The following is a 22614-nucleotide window of genomic DNA, read 5'->3' as shown; positions in this document are numbered from 1 at the left end:
TCATCTAGCTGAGTATTGTCAGCAGTGACGGGCAGCAGCTCTCCAGGGTTTTAGGTAGGGATGAGCACAGAACGGGCGGGGGCTGGTTCGAAGGCAGAGGGGATAACTTTAAGGGCAGGGAGGGTGTGGTTTCCCCCACCGGTATTCACTAAAAAACCAGTCCGGCAGGGCAGAAGTGTACCTCCTTGCCAACCCATCCTCTAAGCGGCCCGTGCGCATGTGCCTGGCATGGACATACGCATGGGCTACCTCTGCTTACTTCCGGTCTGAGGAGAGGACAGGGCATCAGGGAGGTACACTGCCACCTCACCGGACCAGTTTTTAACCAAGCGCCGGCAGGGGAAATGTGGGGGGGGGGAGTGCACCCTCCCCTGCCCTTAAAGTTATCCCCACACACACTTTTAACCTTCGAACCACCCGGTGTTCAAACCTGTTCATAGGCCTGTAAAAGGGCCTCTGAACAAGTTTGTGCACATCCCTTGAACCTGGGACCTTCTGTCTACAAGGCTGATGCTCTCCCACTGAGCTGTGGCCCCACCAGCTCAGTGGTTGGGTTTCCCCAGCCTTCTGGGAAAACCCAAGATGGCGGAAAGTGCAGCTTTTGCTTTTTGCCCGGGCGAGGGAGGTTGTCAACTCCACACATTGTTTAACTGAGGCTCAGCTCCTCTCCCCAGCACAGTGTTAATTAATTAGTAAAGAAGTTAATGTCTGACCGGCATTGATTGCCCTGTAAGCAACCTCCCCAGTCCATTCTCTGGAAAGGGGAGGGGGGGGGAAGAGGAATGAATCAATAGACATTCTGTTGTAGAATGGGGAGGGGGGAGAATAAAATGAGCCCCAGACAGGAATTTGCATTGATGAAGACCAAAAGAACCCAAGTCCCACTGGTGGGGAGGGAAAGAGGAAGCTCTTAATTTGGCTGCACGGCCAGCTGGCTTGGATGTGTTTGCCAGCAACTTTAATTATCCTGGGAGGAACAAAGCTGACTTATCAAGTCTGAGACGTGAATAGCACAACTCCCATCATCCCCAGCCACAATTTATTGTGGCTGGAGACTATGGGATTTGTAACATCTGGAGGGCCACAGCTTGGGAACCAGGGATCTACTCTGTTCTTTTGAGCCTTCAATGCAGGGGTTCTTGAAACTAGCTCCTCAGACGTTGTTGGGACTACAATGCCCATCATTCTCAGCCACAATGACTACAACCCCCATCATCATGGCCAAAGGCTGCAGTCCAGCAATATCTTGGGACCCAAGTTAGAGATCACCTGCTTTTATGCCATCTAATCCTTTAATGTTCCTTCCCTCCTCTTTTGGAACCGATTTATTTTTGCTTCTTGTAAGGTCCCCTCTCCCTTCCCAAAACACCATTTCATTTTCTTCTGTTGATGTTCAACTCCTTACATAGGAATATAGGAAGCTGCCTTATACTGAGTAAGACCCTCGGTCCATCTTGTTCAGTAGGCTGGCCACAGCTTCTCCGAGGTTGCAGGCAGGAATCTCTCTCAGCCCTATCTTAGGATGCCAGGGAGAGAACCTGAAACCTTCTGCATGCAAGCAGGCAAGGTGCTCTTCCCAGAGCGGCCCCATCCCCTGAGGGGGATGTCTTACAGTGCTCACATGTAGTCTCCCATTCAAATGCAAACCAGGGTGGACCCTGCTAAACAAAGGAGCCAATTTATGCTTGCTTCCAAGCCAGAAGGTTATCGGTTCGAATCCCCGCTGGTATGTTTCCCAGACTATGGGAAACACCTATATTGGGCAGCAGTGATATAGGAAGATGCTGAAAGGCATCATCTCATACTGCACGGGAGGAGGCAATGGTCAACCCTTCCTGTATTCTACCAAAGACAACCACAGGGTTCTGTGGGCACCACGAGTCAGCACTGACTCGGTGGCACACTTGACTTGACTTTACCACAAGACCAGCTCTCCTCCTCTCCTCCACAGTGAGAAGGCAGGACTACATGTTTAGAAATCAATAAATCCAGAACACAAATTCAGCAACATATACAGTACTACAAATCTGGTCGTGAACTATCCACAATAGCCAGGAATTTACTGAACACTTTGCCATGAATGTCCTCCCATTTAGGGTGACAGACCATTTGTCCTCAGTACTCAAACAGGCAGCCGTCATAATTCAACTCTATCTCCAGCTTCTGGGAGTGATTTATCTGTGTGGAACATGTCTTTGCTGAAGGTAAATTTGACCGGAACGTCCCCACGCCGGTGTGTTTATCTGCTCCCAACGCCATGGGGTTGCAAGCCGTGATTTTATCACCTGCCAACGATTTGGGCAGGGATCAACTAAGTGCCACAACATCAGAGTAGCTGCCTTCTGGTTTCACATTTTGCAGTGGAATAATCTTCAGGTAAGAAGATAAAGAGAGAGAGCAAACTCGAGAGAGGAGGCCATCGGGGTGTGCAAGAAATCGGAAAATGACCTCAACAAAGCGGCCCTTTTTTGTAAAGATAATGAAATGGCGTAAAGCAGCTCTGCATAGTTTAGGGACATAGGAAGCTGCCTTCTACCGAGTCAGACCCTTGGTCCATCTAGCTCAGTATTGTCTACACAGACTGGCAGCAGCTTCTCCAAGGTTGAATGCAGGGGTTGCTCTCACCCTTATTTTGGAGATGCCAGGAAGGAACTTGGAACCTTCTGTATGCAAGCAGACAGTTGCTCTTCCCAGAGTAGCCCCATCCCCTATGGCAGTGGTTCCCAATCTGGGAGCCTCCAGATGTTGCTGAACTACAACTCCCATCAGCCCCAGCTACAATTTGGCTGGGGCTGATGGGAGATGTAGTTCAGCAACTTCTGGAGGCTCCCAGTTTGGGAACCACTGCCCTAAGGGGAATATCTTACAGTGCTGACACCGGTAGTCTCCCATTCAAATGCAAACCAAGGTGGATCCTGCTTAGCAAAGGGGACATTCATGACAGTTTGTGGCCCATCATGCTAAATGCAGCCCAATTGTCATTCACAGCAGTCTAGCACAGTAAACCTTCTATTTGCAGGTTGCTGGGAAATGCATCTAGACTGGTCCATAGAGTAGGTTCGCTGCCCAGAGACCTCAGAAAACTGCCTGTGCTCCTGTGTTCCAGGGATAAGTCCAAGGGGTAGTAGTAAGGAGTAGTGGTCACTCCCCACTGCCGCCCAACATCTCTTTGCTCCTCCATCCACCAGATTGTAACACCAAGCACTTTGCAGCAAAGTGTCAGATAATACAGTCACAATGTATTATGGTCCTATAGCTTAAATAAATTATTTCAAATTATTATTTTACTATTAAATCATTATTATTTTAAATGGCTTCCTTTTTAAAGTTTAAAATGGTGTAAAATTATTAATTTTGCCTAAGATCCAAATTGCATTCCTGAGAATCCAAACTGCACAATTCGGCTTTCTTTGGCCGTGAAACAGAGGCTGCTGTTCCAGTCATATGTGGCCAGCCGGCAGACAAGACGATGATGTACCCCGCCCCCCTAAAAATATAGCAATAACACAGAAACACAATAGCATTTGGTGTCATAAAGCACCAAGGCAACATCTGAGTTGTTCTAAAGTTGGTAAATTACAGTAATGGCCCTTATCAGCTTTGTGAAGTGCACAAACCATTCTCCATCCTTGACTAATGGCATAATAATTAACTGCCTGTCACTAGGCAACCACTCGGCTTCTATTCTTTTTTTCACTTCTAAACACTCAAAGATTGATCCCCCCCCAATATATTTTCCTTCACGGCTAAATAATAACATTTGTCAATATTTTCTAATAAATGGCTCTCCGAGCAAACTCTGGGCAGCTGAAACCTCGGAAGATTATATATCCCTTGCTCCTGCCAGCGCAGTAATTTGGGGCCAGAGGACACTCAGACGAGTGGGAATTAAGGGCATCCAATTGTCTTCTCCAATCAACCAAGGTCAAAGAACGGAGAAAAACATGCAAAGAACAAGTACCTCCTTTATCTGCCCCCTGATTATGGAGTTATCTTTGTGTCTGATGCAACTGAATTGACTTTATAATTTTCCTCATCTTTCAGGATCCAGAATCTGCTTCTGAATATGTTCAATATTTGCATTGTTGGCAATACATTCGATATTTCAATTCAATATTTTCCAACTGTCCCAATTTGCCAGAGAATGTTCCAGTTTCCTGATCTCCATCACTGCTAAATCTCTGCCCCAATTTTGTCTTGATTTTTTACCCTTGGGAGATATGGTGTTACTACTTTGAGTTGATAGACTAAATATTCACCTTCCCCCAGGATCTTTAGAAGTTACGTTTCTGAGAGGGGAGGAGGGTATCTTGTCTCCAGTGCCAGGTTGGGCAAACTTGGTGCTCCAGCTGTTGTTGAACTAAAACTCCCATCTTCCCAGACCCAATAAGTTGTGGCTGAGGATTATGGGAATTGTAGTTCAACAACAGCTGGAGGGTCAAGTTTGCCCACCCCTGCTCTAGTGCACATGCGTACAAGTGCATGCACATGAGCACTAAGGCAATACACAATTCACAGCCTTTTAGGCCACACACTGTGAATGTGTTTACCGGAGAGGGGGAGCACTGCGTCTGACCCAAATGACTCTCAATTGTATCATACCTCTCTGTTGCAGGAACAGCAGTTTTGGAGGTAAACCTCCTTTACCAGACCATAAGCCCTTGCAAATACTGCAACACATTGACTGGGATTGAAGAAATTACAGGGCAAGCCATGGTCAAAATTAAGCCTTCTAAAACTTCAGAAAGAATCTGGAGTGAGCAGTCAGCACTGTGGAAGTAATTATAACCATGCCTGTATATTGACCTTTAGATTAAATTAAGTAAACTGGAAGGCCCAGTTTCGGAAGTAAAGTGTGTCCCTAAATATTCCTTGAGATCTAGCTCTAAACTCAAGACTTTAGAATGGAATCGACGCGAGAAATAAAAAGCAAGGACATTCCTGTTCAAGTTGTTCTGAAAAAAGAGCCTTTGTCCATCGACAATATGCCAACGTTGGCCATGAAACAGTTTCCCTTACCATGGCCAATGGAAGAACACCAACCAGATCCTTCTGGCTTGCCAAGAATGCGGAGACACCCAAATCAGATGTTCTTTCTCCGGGATATTCAACTTGCCACGTAATCAGCTGGGTCCCTGGCAATTCACTCAGATCTTCTATTTCAAAATCGATCTGCATGATCTCAGAAGGGGGAGCATCCGCACTGAAGGAAAAGAAAAGGGAGAGTCATAGGGTGAGCAATCCACTTGCACTTGAATCCAGAAGTTATGAGATCGCTGGCTCCCAAAGGTTTCTGCCCCCCACCCAGGTCATCAGAGGGGGCTTTGCTCTGTGCACAGACAGTGAGGGAGGCTTGATTGTTGTGCATGCAAGATGAGACCTTTTCCATGGTTGCCACAAGACCTTGGGATGCTGTCCCATTGGGTGTTCATTCTCTTACCTCCGCACCTAGAGGTGTGCACGAATGGTTCATATCGAACCGGGGCTGATCCGGATGTTCGGTCACAGACCGAACTGGGAACGGCTCAGTCCATGATCGAAATGAACTAGGCCTGGTTTTGGTGAACCAGTGAAAAGGGGGGGCTGGGCGGGGGACGGCAAGAGAGGAAAGAAGCGAATTACCCTGGCCGGCCGGCCTGATGGCAGCTGCTCGTAACAGCTCACACTCCTGGCACAGCAAGTGTGCACCCCCTCCTTTACCAAGCCACCTGCTTGGTGAAGGAGGGAGGAGTATGCTTGCCGTGCTTGGAGGGCATGCGGCGGCACTTGGAGGGCGAGCACGCTCACTGCCGCTTGGAGGAGGAGCGGCGGTACCAGCTGGAGTATGTAACTGTTTCTCCCTCTCACCGCTGCCACCACCTTTGGAATGTCCCTTTACTTGTAATGGGGAATCCTTGCTGGATTTCCCTTTTATCTATCTATCTATCTATCTATCTATCTATCTATCTATCTATCTATCTATCTATCTATCTACCTACCTACCTACCTACCTACCTACCTACCTACCTACCTACCTACCTACCTAATTTGTACACCGCCCCAAACTTTCATCTCTGGGCAGTTAACAAAAGTACAAAACAAGTTGAAACATATACAAAAACTTAACACAATTTAACAATTTTAAAATCAACCATAGATTAAAAACCTAAAAAAATTTAAAAGCTGAAAAAGCTCGGGTGAACTTTTTTCACAAGTCTGTCCCTCAAACTGGTTCAGCCTGGAACCGAACCAGGCCAGGTTGGTGGAATCCGGTTCAGAACTGAACCGAACTGGTTCTTTGCACAACCCTATCTGTGAGTGCTTTAAAAAAGCAACTATAGACTCTGTTCTTGAGCTCCCTCCCTCAACTATGACTGCAGTTAATGCAGCCAGCATTTCTTCATTCACACATAACACAGGCTGCCTAAAAGCTCGAGTTGTGGCGATGAAACTCACTCCAACCTGAAGGTTCAGCTTGGAGTCCAAATCTGAACCCTCTGTTTCATTGTCATGCCTAACTCCAGTTCCCCACATTTGAACGTAATGTCCTCAGAACCGCTGGCCCATTCAACTGCGGCTCCACATTATGTGTGAATCCCACCATTGCTTCCTGTTCCGCCCCTCGCTTCTAAGGCTTCATGACAAGGTCATGTGGGACCATCATGGGGACCAAACAAATCACAAGGCTGGCTGTTTGAATTTTGGAAAGCAATTTCAAGGAAGGAGAATTCCCTCCTTCCTCTCCCCTCCCCAAATATTCATTTCAACCCAGCCAAGTATTTTGGGCAGCCCAGTGCTACTGACCCAACACTACACCGCTCATTTTTATATTGTGTCCTTCCCAGGTGTGATGTTACCAGAGCCTTTACAGCTGAGAATGATTCACAACCTGAAGGGAATATGAATGCCATGAAAAAGGAGAGATTTAAGGCGGAGAAGCCAGTCAGGGCTTAAAGGGCTCCATCTTGTAAACCTCGCAATAAAACCAGCCACTGTGGAGGAAGCAGAGCCGTAAAGATTCACCGGCGCATCCTTGCCGAGGTGAACTCCACTAAGTGACAACCTTTATAGGGAGGTGGGAAAGATCTGGGGGAGGAGGTATCAGGCAGGGAAGTTTTGCCTCCTCTTACAGCAGTTTGGAAGCGTCTGCAGATTACAGGGGTTTTGCAGTTCTCGGAGAGCAAGAATCAAAGGAGGGTTGTGGCTGGGAGCTCTGAAATAAGAGAATCGGAATTGCAAATGATAGGGACGGGCATCGAAGGTCCAAAATCAGGGAGGGAAGGAAAACATGACGCAGGCCTTAACTTTAATTCACACACACCTATCTGCTTTCTGTCAGTTCAGACACTTGTCAATCCAGCTTTTGTTGAACTACAACTCCCATCAGCCCCAGCCACAACAGCAGCTGGAGGGCCTAGTTTGCCCACCCCAATCTACATATACATCCACCCCTGGTCTACTCTGCATGGCAGTAGCTCACCAGAATTCCAGGCAGGGGTCTTTCTCCAGCCCTACCTGGGGATGCTAGGGACTCATCCTGAGACCTTCAGTAACGTGTGACAAGGCAGAAGTACTTGGGCAATCCTTCCTATGTAGGTTATACAGGAAGCTGCCAAACTAAGTCAGACCTTTGGTTTATCTAACTCAGTCCTGTCAGCACTGACTGGCAGCAGTTCTCCAGGGTTTTGGATGAGTGTTTCCCAGCCTTACCTGGACACACCAGAAAATTGAACCTGAGACCTTCTGCATGTAAAGCAGATGCACTTGCATGGAGCGATGCCCCTTCCCAAAAACTACATTCATGTAGACGTCATACCCTTCAGTGACTCACAGATGAAAAATAGGATAGGAACATAGGGAGCTGCCATATACGGAGCCAGATCATTGGTCTGTCTAGCTCAGTATTGTCTTCACGGACTGGCAGCAGCTTCTCCAAGGTTGCAGGCAGGAATCTCTCTCAGCCCTATCTAACTGGGAGATGCTGCCAGGGAGGGAACTTGGAACCTTCTGCTCTTCCCAGAGTGGCTCCATCCCCTAAGGGGAATATCTTACAGTGCTCACACTTCTAGTCTCCCTTTCATATGCAACCAGGGTGGACCCTGCTTAGCTCAGCGGACAAGTCATGCTTGCTACCACCAGACCAGCTCTTCAAGACATCTCTCCAAGACAGCAGGAGCACAGGAGACTGCATCCTAGTGATGTACTCTCAGGCTCAAGTAGAAGAGCCAAGAGGCAAAGGTCATTCGTTTGTTAAATCCAGGGATGGAGCCCTGAACAAAAGCTGTCTGTTTGCCTAATATGTAAGGATGTCCATAAAATGTGGCCAAATTTGATTTGAATCCAAATTTGGAATCATTGAACAGAGTGAAGATTTGTTGGAATCGATTTAAATTTGCCCAAATTTAAACCTATTTGAACAAATCTCCACTCTGTTCAATGGTTCCAAATTGAATTGATTCAAATTCAAATTCGATTATTATTTGGCCGAATTTTGTACACATCCCTACCAATGTTCCTTCTATTTTTCTTTTTCATCTATGTGCGGAATGAGTTTTGTTCTGGGCAGCACTATCAAGGCAGTGTGTGCGCATGAGCATTTAGAGTAGGGCCTTCCTGATTCAATCTGAGTGGGATCTAAATTGAACTGAGTGGACATCCAAAAACTTGTGAGCATGCGCACGTGCGCATCCCTTAGAGGGAACAATGGTCCCTACAAATATGTACAGATTTTAAAAGGAGGTAGATTTTGGTGCAGCGGGGAAAGACTTGACTAGTAAGCCAGAGGTTGCCGGTTTGAATCCCCGCTGGAATGTTTCCCAGACTATGGGAAACCTCTATATCAGGAAGCAGCAATGTAGGAAGATGCATCATCTCATACTGTGAGGGAGATGGCAATGGGAAACTAGGGATGTGCAAACTGGTTCGGGGGTTCGGGGGTTCGGTTTGGGGGTTTGATGGTTCGGGGTCGAAGTGAACCCCCCCACCCCAAGTTCGGTCCGGACCGGGACCAACCCCTTCGCCACTTCGTGATTTATTATTATTATTTGTTCTTTACCTCTAGCCCCTTTGGGGGGCTTCCTAATATATATATATATATATATATATATACACACACACACACACACACATATATATATATATATATATATATATATATATATATATATTCTAATAGATGAAAGCACCCAATGCTTGCCATCACAGAGAAACATTTAAAAGGAAGCCCCACCATCAGCTCCACTTTGTTAAATCGATATCACAGAAATTATTAATTTTTTTAACGCATTCCATTCCTTGCCGCTTGCAGCTTGCATCTAACAATCAACCACGACATTATTCTTGACCTCGATACAAAGGGAAAGCTCCTTTTCTATACAGGCAGTTATTGAAACCCGGCTGGCTTTTGTCAAACAAAGAGGACGAGGTGTTAGCAGTAAATGCTTGGGACACACAGCGCCATCCTCATGTAAGCTTCCCAGCTTAAGCGTGAAACGGTGGGGTTTGGGCAGGGATGTGTGTTTTGCATATGACCGACCCAAAGTGAAATGGGGCTTTCAGGAACGGGGGAGGGGCAAGGAATAGGGTGAGATGTGGGGAAGAGGGTGGTGGGATTAGCAGGGCTGGCGGCATCATAACACAAGAACAGCCCTGCTGGATCAGGCCCAAGGCCCATCTAGTCCAGCCTCCTGTTTCCCACAGTGGGACACCAGATGCCTCTGGGGAGCCCACAGGCAAGAGGTGAGGGCATGCCCTCTCTCCTGCCATTGGTATTGAGAGGCATCCTGCCTCTGAGGCTGGAGGTGGCCCATAACCACCAGACTAGTAGCCATTGATAGACCTGTCCTCCATGAATCTTTCTAAGCCCCTTTTAAAGCCATCCAAGCGGGTGGCCGTCATCCCATGGCAGAGAATTCCATAGATTAATTTTCCGCTCTGTGAAAGAGTATTTCCTTTTGTTGGTCCTACATTTCTCGGCAAGCATAGGATGACCCCTGGTCCTAGTGCTGTGAGAGGGGGAGAAAAATTCCTCTCTATCCAGTCTCTTTATTCCGCGCATAATCTTATAAACCTCTATCATGTCTGCGCTTAGCAGGCCCATCCTTAGCAGGCCCTGTGCTCACCCAGGCCCCACAGCCGGACCCAAACACCCACTCATTCCGTCTCAGCTCCCTGTCAGAGAGGGCTCCCCACTCAATATCCAGCATGCGCTGCACTAAGGAATTCAATCTCCTCCCTCGTTCTAGTGATAAGAGCAGCAACCAAATACTCCCACAGCCATGCAAACTGGATAATAAATGAGAGTCACACATGCACCCTGATTAATCATCAGGGCGCACAGACACCTTTCATCTGATATCCAGCTAGCATGGCACTGGTAAGTTCACCTTTTCCCTCCTCACTCCGAGAAGAGCGGCGGCCAAACTTCCCAGCGCCATGGGAGCTGGATACTTTCCATGGGAGCTGGATACTTTCAGCACTGGAATGAGGGTGGCAATTTATCTATTATTTATTTAGTTAACATATTTTTATACCGCCCAAAACCTACTGTATGTCTCTGGGTGGTTTACAACAAGATAAAACGTTAAAACATTAGTTAAAAACAAAAAACAAGAAATTTAAAATGCAACGATTGAAAATGATTAAAACACTATTCTAAAACAACATTAAAGACAATCAAAACACTGCTGCGAGTGCTGGGTGCCCAGCCAGAGGCACACCTGGGTAATCTGGGTGCCTGGAACACCCAGCTGTGAGCCTCCCCAGCATTAGCTTCCCCCCATGTGAGCCCCCCCAACACACACACACACTCAAGGCCCCCTAAAACCTCCTTCGGGGGCTGGGGTGGGCATCGCCAAACCTCCGGGTTTTTTTGGTTTATGTTTTGATCATTACTGTGGGTGAGGGGTGGCGCGAGGGGGGGGGGAAGCGGAGCAGTCCTTCCCTCCTCGCCCTCCTCCCCTGGTGGTGGCCAGAGTGACACTGGGCCTGCCCGTTCAGTCCAGCATCTTCTTCCAACCGCAAGGCGTGCCATCATGGGCTTGCGATGATCTCTCAACTGCACAGGCGCGCCTCACAGCTGGAAGAAGACGCTGGCCTGAACGGACGCGCCCAGTGTCGCTCCGGCCCCCGCCGCCACTGGGGGAGAGGGGAGAAGGACTACTCTGCTCCCCCCCACGAAGCCACCACTTGGCTGCGGTAATGATTCACCTCACCCTTGAGAGGACAAGTTTCTTTTCCTTCTTGTACTTGCAAGTCACTCTGCAGGGTTTGTTTGGGGTGGTGGGGTTGTTGTTGTTGTTGTTGTTTGGCCTACTTAGCAGTCTCTCGCCTTCCCCTGGAGCTCTCCTGCAGACAGACAAGGATCAGACCATTTTTCCAACACAGCAGCGTTGTATTCCCAGGGGGACTTAGAGCCAGCATCAGGCTTGGCTGTTTGCAAACGGATGCTGGGAACATGCTTGCTGACAATGCTCACCTACGCGGTCCTGTTAGTGAGCAGGTGGGGAAGCAGGAAGAGAGAGAGAGAAGGGAGGTGGAGGCGGAGGAGGAGAAGGATAAAGAGAATGCAAATAAAGCAGAGGAGGCAGAAGCTGAGATACCACTGGGTATATATCGCAGCTGAGAAATGATGGATGTTTCACATAATAAATGCTTCCAGACTCTTTATTTGCTTGGAGATAAGCTGTCAACTCAGAACCGGGCTTTTTTTTAGGATTGCCCCGGGACTTGGGAAAGCTCTCCTGAACAAAATTAAGGCCTCCCCTTCTTTGGATGTTTTTAAGAAAAATCTGAAGATATACCTGCTTAATCCGGCTTTTAATCTGTAGTTCCAAAGTTGGGGTTTTTAGAGTTTTTCTCTGTATTTTAAATTGGTTTAATTATGTTAATGTTTTTATTATTGTTTGTGTTTAAATTGTGTTTAAATTGTGTTTAAATAAACCGTCCAGATAATTTTATATGGGGTGGTATAGGGAGGGAGGGAGGGAGGGAGGGGGAGGGGGAGAGAGAGAGGAAGGGAAGGGAAGGAAGGAAGGAAGGAAGTGGTAGGTAGGAAGGAAGGAATCGCAAAGTAGCCAAAAAGGCATCTTTTCAAGTGGTGGCTCTCTTATATTTAGCAGAGGGGAGCAACTGTCCCTGTTCATTCCCTTCTGGTGGCTGTTGCTGGTTGGTCTATCTCTCTTCCTTTTTAATTTCAAGTTTGGGAGCCTTTTTGAAACAGAGAAACATTTCCTTATACCTTCCGTTTCATCAGTGCCTTGAACACATTTCTGTTGAAAAGCGGTATATAAATATTTTAACAACTTTTCCATTTGCGAAAAGTTGTTAAAATATTTATATACCACTTTCCAACAGAATGCCCGTTTTGAAAAGGCATTGATGAAATGGAAGGTATAAGAAAAGGGTTCTTTGTCTCATGCTCAGCCTTGCTTCTTATCTCTGGCCCTCTACATAGGATGCTACTTTAGACTGAGTCAAATCATTGGTCCATCTAGCTCAGTATTGTCCACACTGACTGGCCGTTATTCTCTGAGGTTTCAGGCAGGAGCCTCTCCCAGTCCAGTCTGGAGATGCCAGGGACTGAACCCAGAACATTCTGTGTGTCATAAATAACAACCAACAACAATAAAACTTTATTTGTTAGTTGCCCCTAACAAATAGCTCTCACTGAAACCCTCACTGAAACATGATGGGTGGGTGGGTATCTCCCCAGAGAGAAACTGAGAATGAGTGAAGGGAGCCGACCGCTTATGCAGCCATTCCCCCACTCTGATTGGATGGCTACCATCACATGCTGGGGGAACAAAATGGCAGCCCCCATGCCCAGCAATGAGTCCAGGCACACAACTCGGGCTCCCCCCCACCTTATCACGAAGTGCGGCAGTGGGAGTGGTCATAGGGCCAAATCCTCATCCTCTGCTGTTTATTTCCCTGATCTGGTACCCAAGCTTAGTCCATCATTTGCTGTGTCCATGATTCTGTGATTCCACTCCTGAATGGGTCCATCCCACAACCTGTCCTTGTGCATGGCCAAAGACGACACCAACTCTGTATGGAGCTATCCAAGGTCCTGATTTCCTGTAAAGAAGCTTGCTTTCCACAATTTCCCATGAAGTAGCTCGTCAAGTCTAGTTAGGACCTGCTGTACTCCCCCAGCCTAAAACAAGACCTCAAGATGTTTTAAAGAGCGGACAAAAACCATTTTCAACCATCTCCCCTCACCCCCAAAATTAAGTATGGGATTTCTGTAATAATCCCAAATGCATTATTCAGTACATTCTGCCTAAAACATTTGCCTGTAATTCCCCTCCCGCAACAAAAAGAAAAATTTCCACCTCCTCCACCCGCACCCCAGATTAGTGGAACATTTTAAGACAACATAAATTTCAACGTGCAAACTTCCCGTCAAACCAATGTCTTGGTTTATAGGGCTCCACCATCGCCCCGAACATCTCTTGATGTGATAAATCTGATCGTAATTTGCCACATTATGCAAAGGAAATGATAAATCAGCACTGAATTTATTACACCCAATCTAATAATAACCCAATAAATTATTCAAGCGAGAGTCAGTAAACACCCAGTCAGTGCTTTCAAAACTGCTCAATCATGAAGCCGGACAAATTGGAGTTTGCTGTCGGGTTTGGAATATGCGACAAGTCTGTGATGCTGCTTTATTGATACTGTAATTATGGTCTGTGGGAGGCTACAGCTTGGTGTAAGCAGCAGCTGACATACAGTAAGCCATGAACTTTGAGATTAACTTAAGCAACTGCAGGTATGTGCATGCTAAGGATGTGCAGAAAATCTTTCAGAAACCTAACATTTTATAGAAATATTTATTTGGCCTCCCTTGAGAAATTCTCAACCCCCAAAAGGAGGAGAGCTGGTCTTGTAGCAGCAAGCATGAATTGTCCCCTTTGCTAAACAGAGTCTGCTCTGGTTTGCATTTGAATGTGAGACGAGTACTGTAAGATATCCCCCTTAGGGGATGGGGCCACTCTGGGAAGAGCACCTACATATTTGCATTCAAAACATTCCAAGTTCCCTCCCTGGCAGCATCTCCAAGACAGGGCTGAGAGAGACTCCTGCCTGCAACCTTCGAGAAGCTGCTACCAATCTGGGTAGACAATCCTGAGCTAGATTCCCTGCCCCCAAGGGCCTTACAATCTATTCTCTGGGTAGGCCAGTCAATCCATTAGGAAGGGGACTGAAAATAAAACTGCGAATACAGGTCGAGTATCCCTTATCCGGTCATCCGAAATCCGGAATGCTCCAAAATCCGGACACCACGCCATAACAACAACAACAACAACCCTCTGCTCACTTTAAAAATGCAGTCAAGCCGCCTTCCTCGGGGCCAGGGCTGTCCTGCCGCTACCTCCCTCAGGGCCAGGCCAGGCCAGAAGAGGGGAGAGGGGGAAGTTTCCCTTTTTGCCCTGTAAAGAATGCCACTGCGGGTGGCAGGATGGGGCACGGCGGCTGCAGGGAAGGAGAGCGGGAGGGGTGGGGGGTAAAGAGGGGAGCGTTTTACGTTTGAAAGCGGCTGCATGGCGGGATGTGGTCAGGAGGGTGAGAACTCACGACAGTGAGTTCCTTCCAGCTCCCCTCCTCCCAAGGGACGGCGCGGCCTCTCTGCTGTGCAGCCCGTTTTTGGCCTTCCTCCATGTGTGATGGAAAGAGCTCGCCACTCCCCCATCCTGCCACACAGCGGCCTTTTCAAAGGTAAAGGGGGAGGAAACTCTCCCCTCCTTGCCACCCACCCCATCCCACCAGCAGCAGCGGCAGTCTCTACAGGGCAAAAGGGGGCGTTTTCTACTTGACCCCCTGCAGTTATTGCCGCTGCCACACAGCAGTGGGTTTTCTTAAAGGTAGAACAGTGGGGCTGACTTTCACCTTACTCAGAGAGGGGAGGCAAAATTTGCCGTTCCTCACATTTTGCCGCCGTAGGCAAATGCCTACCCCGCCTCTCCATTAATCTGCCACTGCTTACAATAACGAAACTTAAACAACCATTACAAGAGAACAACCGCACACCGTCGAAGAGTTCTGCCAGACCATAAAAAGCAGATAATGCAAAACCAGCTCAGGACAAGCCAACCCCCAAAGACGTGCACTTCCTGTTTGAATCTTTCACACAAACCAGCCAAAACCACCATTTCTGTTGGGGTTAAAAAAAAACACAAACCCCTCTATTGACCTATTTATTGTCAACAATTTCCACCAGGCCACTCTGGCGCACTGCAGTGTGAGGAGTCTTAAAACAAAAATTCCCTCTCTTATTGAACACATTCGCTTCATCGCTCTAGCCCGTTCCCAAGTTGAATTGGAAGCATCTCTCCCAAACAGCACAATTATCATTTTTGTAGCTGTCATAAAGTTTAATATAGTTATCAGACTGTAACTTCCAACTGCTTCTCGTTCAAGTATGGTAGCGACTTCACAATAGGACTGAAAGGCCAATCAACACCAAACATGTCTTCTATGGGGCGTTCTCCTCTTCTCATCAATTTCCACAACAGGCTAAGTTGTGAGACTTAATATGGAGCAGTATACATTCACACACCCGTTTCTTCTTTCACAGCGGATAAAGTCAAGGAAAGTCTAACGCCATCAAGGAAAGAATAACACCATCGAGGAAAGTATAATGCCATCTACAGAGGAAAATGGAGGGAGGATAGTGGATTAGGACTTGAACTTGGAAATGTCTGCTTCAAATGTCACCTTAGTCACAGAGCCCTCCAAAGGGGTTTGGGCCTTAATTACCAGCCCTGCCTCTCCACCAGCAATGCCAAGAAATACAACCTGGGGGACACCCTCACCCTGAAGTTACTTGGAAGTTACTCCAAGTTACTGAAGTTACTCCACTTCAGTGAGGCAGTCTGGTGTAGTGGCTAGAGCAGGGCAACACACCACTTCAGCCCTCTGCCTGTTGTTGGACTACAACTCCCATCATCCCCAGTCACAGTGACCAGTCATCAGGGATGATGGGAATTGTAGTCGAATATCTGTAGGACAGCTAAAGTTGTGTACCCCTGGGCTAAAGGATTGGACTAGAAGCTAAAAGACTCAGATTCAAATCCACACTCAGCCATGAAGCTCGTTAGATAATATTGGACCAGTCACTCTTTTTCAGACTTAATGAATGATTGCAGTCAATGGGACTGTGGGGGTTAAGGTTCCCTGACTTTAAAAATATCAGTATAAAACACCAACAAACCATGAAAATAGGTTAAATAAAGGGCCCCACTGTACTCCATGGGCCTTCTGCAGTCCAGGGATGCCCCCTGCCCCAAGCCCCAAAGTCCCTGAAATCTTCCCCAAAAATCACATTTTAAAAACAAAACAAAACAAATGAGCCACAAAATGGTTCTTTCCCACAAAATGGCGGCCAGAAATGACCTCCAAAGTCATTAGTGGCCACCCCTGACTTGCAGATATGTGAGTTTAACCCTTTCCGACCTGGTTTTTTCCCCCTGCGTATGCTGCGGTCAGGTGTCTATTACCTGAAAGCAGATACGTGAAACTGTGGATGGTGAATCCTCGGGTAGAGAGGTTCTCCTGTATTAACACTGTAATATTGTGTGAAATAAAAATAACTGAAATCCTCTCAGATTTGGTTGCCTGCCAATGAGGTGGCCAAACAGAAGGGGGATGTATCAGCGCGACCCACCATTTCTCTGCTTTTATGGAAATTCTCGGACACAGATTGGGAAGGAGGTCGAGAGAAAAGGACTTCACCAAAACCAAAGAGTGGATCTGGGGGAATGCCATGAAGTGGAACTCCAAAGCATCGATCTCCAATCTCAAAGCCCGAGGCTTTGGAACATACTTCCTGCTGAAATAAGAGCCTCCCCATCTCGGATAACTTTTCAAAGGGCAGTCAAGACTCATTTGGTCACCCAGCAAATGAGTCAACACTCATTTGGTCACTCATTTGGTCGTTTCATCACTTTTAATTAGCTATGTTTTCATTGTGTCTTAATAGTTTTAACTTTTTAAAATTTTAATTGTTGAAATGTTTTAATCTTTTTATTGGTTGTTTTTATTGTCTTGTAAACCACCCAGAGAACTTGTTGTTTTGGGAAGTATAGAAATATGTTAAATAAATAAAGAGAGAGAGAGAGAGAGAGAGAGAGAGAGAGAGACTGACTGCTGCCTGCAACCTTGGAGAAGCTGCTGTCAGCCTGGGCGGACAATCCTGAGCTGGATGGACCAATGGTCTGACTCGGTAGACAGCAGCTTCCTATGTTCCTATGTGGCAGCCCTGAAGAAATAAGTCTCTACTCTTCTAAAGAGAAAGCCGTCCTTGCCAGCCATTGTCCTCAAGTTTAATGGACAGAAACCTGTACATCTCCGTGAGAGGGGAGCCACAGTTCTCCCAACCTGACAGCAGCCCCTTGGCTGTGAAGTACTTTTGGGGGAAGAGGCCAGTAAATCCAAGCACTTGGATGAGTGCGAGCAAATGCGATAACAGACGGGGGCATGGCAGCTCTTGCCGGAAAATAAATAAAAAAGTTAAAAAACGGGGAATTCAATAATAAGGATCTCTCCCCAGGCTTTCCCAATCCCATTTGCAAGGCTGCCCGCCCTGCGGCAGAGCGAATTGCGGCTGATTGTCGGCTCTAAATGGAAAACTGCCACTTCTATTTTCCATTGAAGTTGGTGGCAGAATTCCATTTGCGAGCTGCGGAGGGTCACTGAGCTTTCGCCCGGCGGACCGGCTGGAAACACAGCCATCTATTTAATCAACGCCACCGGTGTCCGCTGCCGTCGTGGCACAAAAATGAAACGATCACAGTCGACGATGCCGAGACAGGCTGAAAAAAGCATGGAAGGAAATGAAATCAAATGACCAGTAACTATCGTAGGCATCCTGCTACAAAGGCTTCTGTGTCGGGCCTTTAATAGAAGCCGGCATCGTTAGGAACATAGGAAGCTGCCATATACTGAGTCAGGCCATTGGTCCATCTTGCTGAGTACTGTCTGCACTGACTGGCAGCACCTTCTCCAGGGTGGCAGGCAGGAGTCTCTCTCAGCCCTATCTTGGAGATGGCCAAGGGGGGGGAACTTGGAATGTTTTGCATGCAAGCAGGCAGGTGCTCTTCGCAGAGCAGCCCCATCCCCTGAGGGGGATATCTCACAGTGCTCACATGTAGTCTCCCATTCAAATGCAAACCAGGGTGGACCCTGCTTAGCAGAGGGGACAGTTCATGCTTGCTACCATTTCTACAGCAGTGGAGGATTTTGCACACCGCAGGCACCTGGGGGCCAAAACCTGCCTGTAGGCAATCGCCAGATGGTCTGGTTCGCTCAAGCCGTTCTAGTGACTGAAAGGAGCTTCCAGTGGTCTCTTCACAGATGGATTCAGGAAGAAGAGAAAACTGCTGGCCGCACATGGGTTGCCTCCCGGCTACAGGTCTGGAGGGCTAGTTGCTAAGTTTGCTTCGTAATTTTGCTAACAGCAAAATCTGGTTCTTGGCGGGCAATTTCACTGACGGAGAATCTTGTTCTGCAATAGCAGACAGCTCGAGAAAGCTATGCAGTTCTTGGTTGAACTTGCAGCATGGTCTTTCAAGTTGTCCTGAATAGGGATCCTGCTGTCTTCCCAGACACTTCGAGGCTCACGACTTGAAAGCACCTGGCCATCAGGGATTGCCCCACTTGAGCCATGCCAGTGGGCTAGTAGTGAGGTAGCCAAGAGAAATATCTGGAGGCTCATAAATACAAGTGTTTATGAGCCACTGTAGATGGCCAACAATATAGGCTGTCTTAAAAAGAGATTTGACAAATTCAGAGAGGATGGAGCTATTCGTACAGCCTGGATAGCTATATATATTTCCATCAGGAGCAGAGGGGGCTTGCCCTTGATTGCTAGGTGCTAGGAAACACCAATGAGAGGGGGTGGCTGCCTACTTTCCCCCACTTGTTGACTCCCCAGATCCACTGGCTGGCCACTGCATGAAAGAAGATGTTGGAGAAGATGGACCATTGGCCTGATCCAGCTGGGCTTTTTGTATATTCTTATGTAAGCCTCAGCATCTCGTAATGCTTTTCTCAAATGCGAGGCAAGCGTTAGGATACCTTCCCTTTCATTCACCTCACTAGGCTAGAGTGACCTCACTGTTGGTGGCAAGCAGGAGGTTTCTCCCTTACCCTCAGTCTGATCTCTGGCATGCTGGAGTAGCCCCTGGGAAATGTAGTCTTCCCAGAGGCTAATTGCATTTTAGTAAGCTACAAGTAGCCCCTGGGAAATGTAGTTTTCCGGGGGGCTAATTGCATTTTAGTAGGCTACAAGTAGCCCTTGGGAGACCTTTTTTCAAGTGGGTCCCTCCCCTAAGCTTTCAAGTCTCTCTTCTTGAAAAATAACAACATATCTGAATGGTGCACAGAGCTATGAATTCCAGCTCCTACCTCCACCAGCTCCTGACACGTCCATCTGCACCATTGGAGTGCTGCTACCAGATGGAGGACTTGCTTAGCCAATCAGAGTCAAGCCACAAGCTCACAGGCCAGCAGAAGAACGTTGCTGCTACCTTCCTTCTGCAGATGCTTCCGAAGCAGCCGCACCATTTAATCTGCTGCCCCCTCCCGCTGAGCCATCCTGGCTGGTGTGCGGCACATTTCCGTTTCTGAGCCAAGTAGCCGGGACTGCTTCAAGTACCTGCAACCTGGAGGCAGTGAGGCATGCGGAGAAATACTAAAGCCTGCCAGATGCTCTGGGACAGGGAGGGGAGTTTGCCAAGAGGATCTTAATGGGGAGACACAAATGTAGAAAGAAAGAACTCTCTTCTCCTGGTGTGGATGCAGAGCAAGGAAAAGAAGGAGCACACAGGAGGTGCCAAAGAGAAAACTAGACAGAGGAGGTCTCTTGACAGATTTGCTCAGGCATGCTGGAGACTTTTAAGGGGAAAATTAACCATGGTTAATAATCAGGGTTCGCACTCTCTCTGTGGCTCCACGTCCACCCCCCCTGCCCCAGTTTTCCCCCTCAGGCCTTCACATTTCCATCTGTGCCACAGTTCTGAAGAACAGATCACATGCAGAGGTATGCTGGATCAAGCCCAAGCCCATCTAATCCAGCATCCTTTTCCCCACAGCGGCCAACCAGATGCGTCTGGGAAGCCCACAAGCAGGAGGTGAAGGCATGCACCGACTGCTGCTGTTGCTTCCCTGCAACCGTTATTCAGTGGTATGCTGCCTCTGAACATGGAGGTTCCACACAGCCATCATGGCTAATGGCCAGTGACAGAGCCTCTCCATATCCATGGATTTGTCTCACCCCCTGTTAAAACCATCGAAAGTCAGTGACCATCAGTGCATCTGAGTGTAGCAAATTTTGGACATCAATAGGCGTTGCCTGAAGCCATTCCCTCCCTCCCTCCCTCTCCTGTCCTGAATCTACTGCTAGGGACACAGGAAGCTGCCATCTACTGAGTCAGGCCAGTGGTCCATCGTACTATTTACACTGACTGGCAGTGGCTCTCCAATCAATCAACCTTTATTAAGGTCAAAGACAGGCATTAAATTACAAGTTAAAAGAAAGTGATACTAAGAGGGCTAATAAAAGGTACAAATTATAAGTTACTTGTTAAAAATAAAGGTGATTGTAAGTACAATGCAAAATATCGTGAACAGGCTGAAATTAAAAATCATTGCAATTTAAAAAGAGACAAGTTAAAATAGATAAAAAATTACATATATTAATACTAAAAAATTAAAAGCTGCTAAAAGAATACTATATCTATTATAGAAAATGCACAAAGATAGAATATAAAATGGTAAAATCTGGTCTAAAAATTAAAAAGCAATTTAAAAAAAATAAAAGCAGTAAAAACAATAAGAGAGAGGGCATGGGCAGGCCAACGTCATCAGGAGTCGGATGAAGGCTAAAAGGACTCACAGCCTATCATCCTCCGGCGAATGCCGATCGCAGCCGTACGGTATCTGGCGACGCTATATGTGATGGAAGGCTTCGTGTCAGAGAGTAGCCAGAAGCTGTAGAATTGACTCGTACGTTCTGGGAACTTGTTTAACCATGGGAGAATGAGAGAAGCACAAATGTCTCTATAGAATGAGCAGTAGAGGAGGACATGCTCAGCAGCTCTCCGAAATTTCAGGCAGCAGCCCCGCCCAGCCTGACCTGGAGATGCCAGAGAGTGAACCTGGGACCTTCTGCAGGTGAGCAGATGCTCCTCCACTGAGCTGTGGCCCCATCCTCTCAGGGGAATATCTCACAGCCCTCACAGGTAGTCACCCTTCTAAGTACAAACCAGGGTGGACCCAGCTTTGCCAAGGGGACAATCCAGGCTGGCTGTTTGCTACCACAAGACCAGCTCTGCTCCCCAGGGTGGAGATGCTCTGAGTTCTAGTGTAATGAGACAGGGAGAATTGCCCTAATTTGATACCCCTCTATCCGGTTCTCCATTGTCATGGTAACAGAAAAGCCACAGGGCTCAGCTTCGTATCTCATCTGTGGGGGCTGTTTTCACGAGCCGCCCAGCCCAGGGCAACCCTGGGGTTGGTTGCTTGTGTGGAGCTCTGAGATTCACGTGGATCATGGGCTCCCATTCAGCCTAACCCTGCTCCTAAGCCCAGTTCTTAGCCGAGGTTAAGGGTGCAAGTGCTCCCTTAACCCGGCTGCTGGGCACTTGTGTCTCCATAGTTCCACAGAGGCGAGGAGACACAGAGATGGGCACCTAGAGTTCCCATCCGATGGGGGAGTCCCCCAAGGCACCGCGTTCATCCTGCAGTGCCTTGTGGGATATGTGGATGCTGGGAAAACAAGTCCTGGACACTCTTGCTCCACGCTGCTTCCAGCAGCGCAGGTTGTGTGGTGTGTAGCTTGCACATCAAAAGGATCCGGAGTGCTCATTTGTGGGGAAGGTGAGCTCAACCAGCTACCCCCTGGAGCCCCCCCCCCACCACAATCTGACTATGTGAACTCTTCTTTGTTCTGCTTTTTAAAAGTGCAAGTTCCTAGACCTCATGGAAAAGAAAAGGCTTGAAAGTGTAGGGCCAATGCCTGCCGAAATTTCAGAAGCTGGGAGGACTGCTGAACAGCATCTCCCGTGATCAGAGGATTCAGAAGCCGTGCCGCTTCAAACTCCTCCCCATCATAAGATTATGATGCAATGCAGAAAAAATACAGAATAAATAATGCAAGACAAATATTAATATGAAGAAACCATGTCATAAATATTATTCATGCAAGTGGCTTTTAAATTTGCATAATTTATACAAGTCATCGAATTCAATCCCCTCCCCACCCAGTGTTTGAATCACTCTGGTTTTGATTCTCAGCCCTGTTATTAATGGAGGCACCAATCAAGGAGTTAGTTTCCTTTTAAACTGGGAGAGAGATCAATTTCCAGCCCAAGGAAAGAGTAGTGCCACCTACTGGTAGCTTTGTATACAGCCTCTGCCGGCCCTTTTGCAACCAAACCGTGGGGGAAATGAAACCCGAATGAGCGTGGGTGTCAGTACTTGATTGTTTTCATAATCAGGGATCTCTCTTGCTCCAAAGAGGCTCAGTCTGGATATAGTTCCATTTATTAACATTTCCACGCTGAAGCTGATATTGTGTCCCTTGCAGAAGAAAGGTAAAAGCCTTGAATTATTAAAAACGAGTAGACA

General features: G+C 47.4%; 1 protein-coding gene across 3 annotated transcripts in view; it reads right to left on the bottom strand.

Moving 5' to 3' along the window:
* The window catches only part of LOC128338087 (transmembrane protein 132D-like), a 438162-nt gene that overhangs the window by 102203 nt on the left and 313345 nt on the right, over nucleotides 1-22614 (bottom strand). For all 3 annotated transcript variants that reach the window (XM_053280000.1, XM_053279999.1, XM_053280001.1), the window contains one exon: nucleotides 5020-5203. In XM_053280000.1, the coding sequence (XP_053135975.1) occupies nucleotides 5020-5203 (184 nt within the window). The remainder of the gene's footprint in view (nucleotides 1-5019; nucleotides 5204-22614) is intronic.

The sequence above is a fragment of the Hemicordylus capensis genome, chromosome 15, assembly GCF_027244095.1.
Source record: "Hemicordylus capensis ecotype Gifberg chromosome 15, rHemCap1.1.pri, whole genome shotgun sequence".
NCBI lineage: Eukaryota > Metazoa > Chordata > Lepidosauria > Squamata > Cordylidae > Hemicordylus > Hemicordylus capensis.
This window is presented reverse-complemented; position numbering and strand designations above follow the sequence as displayed.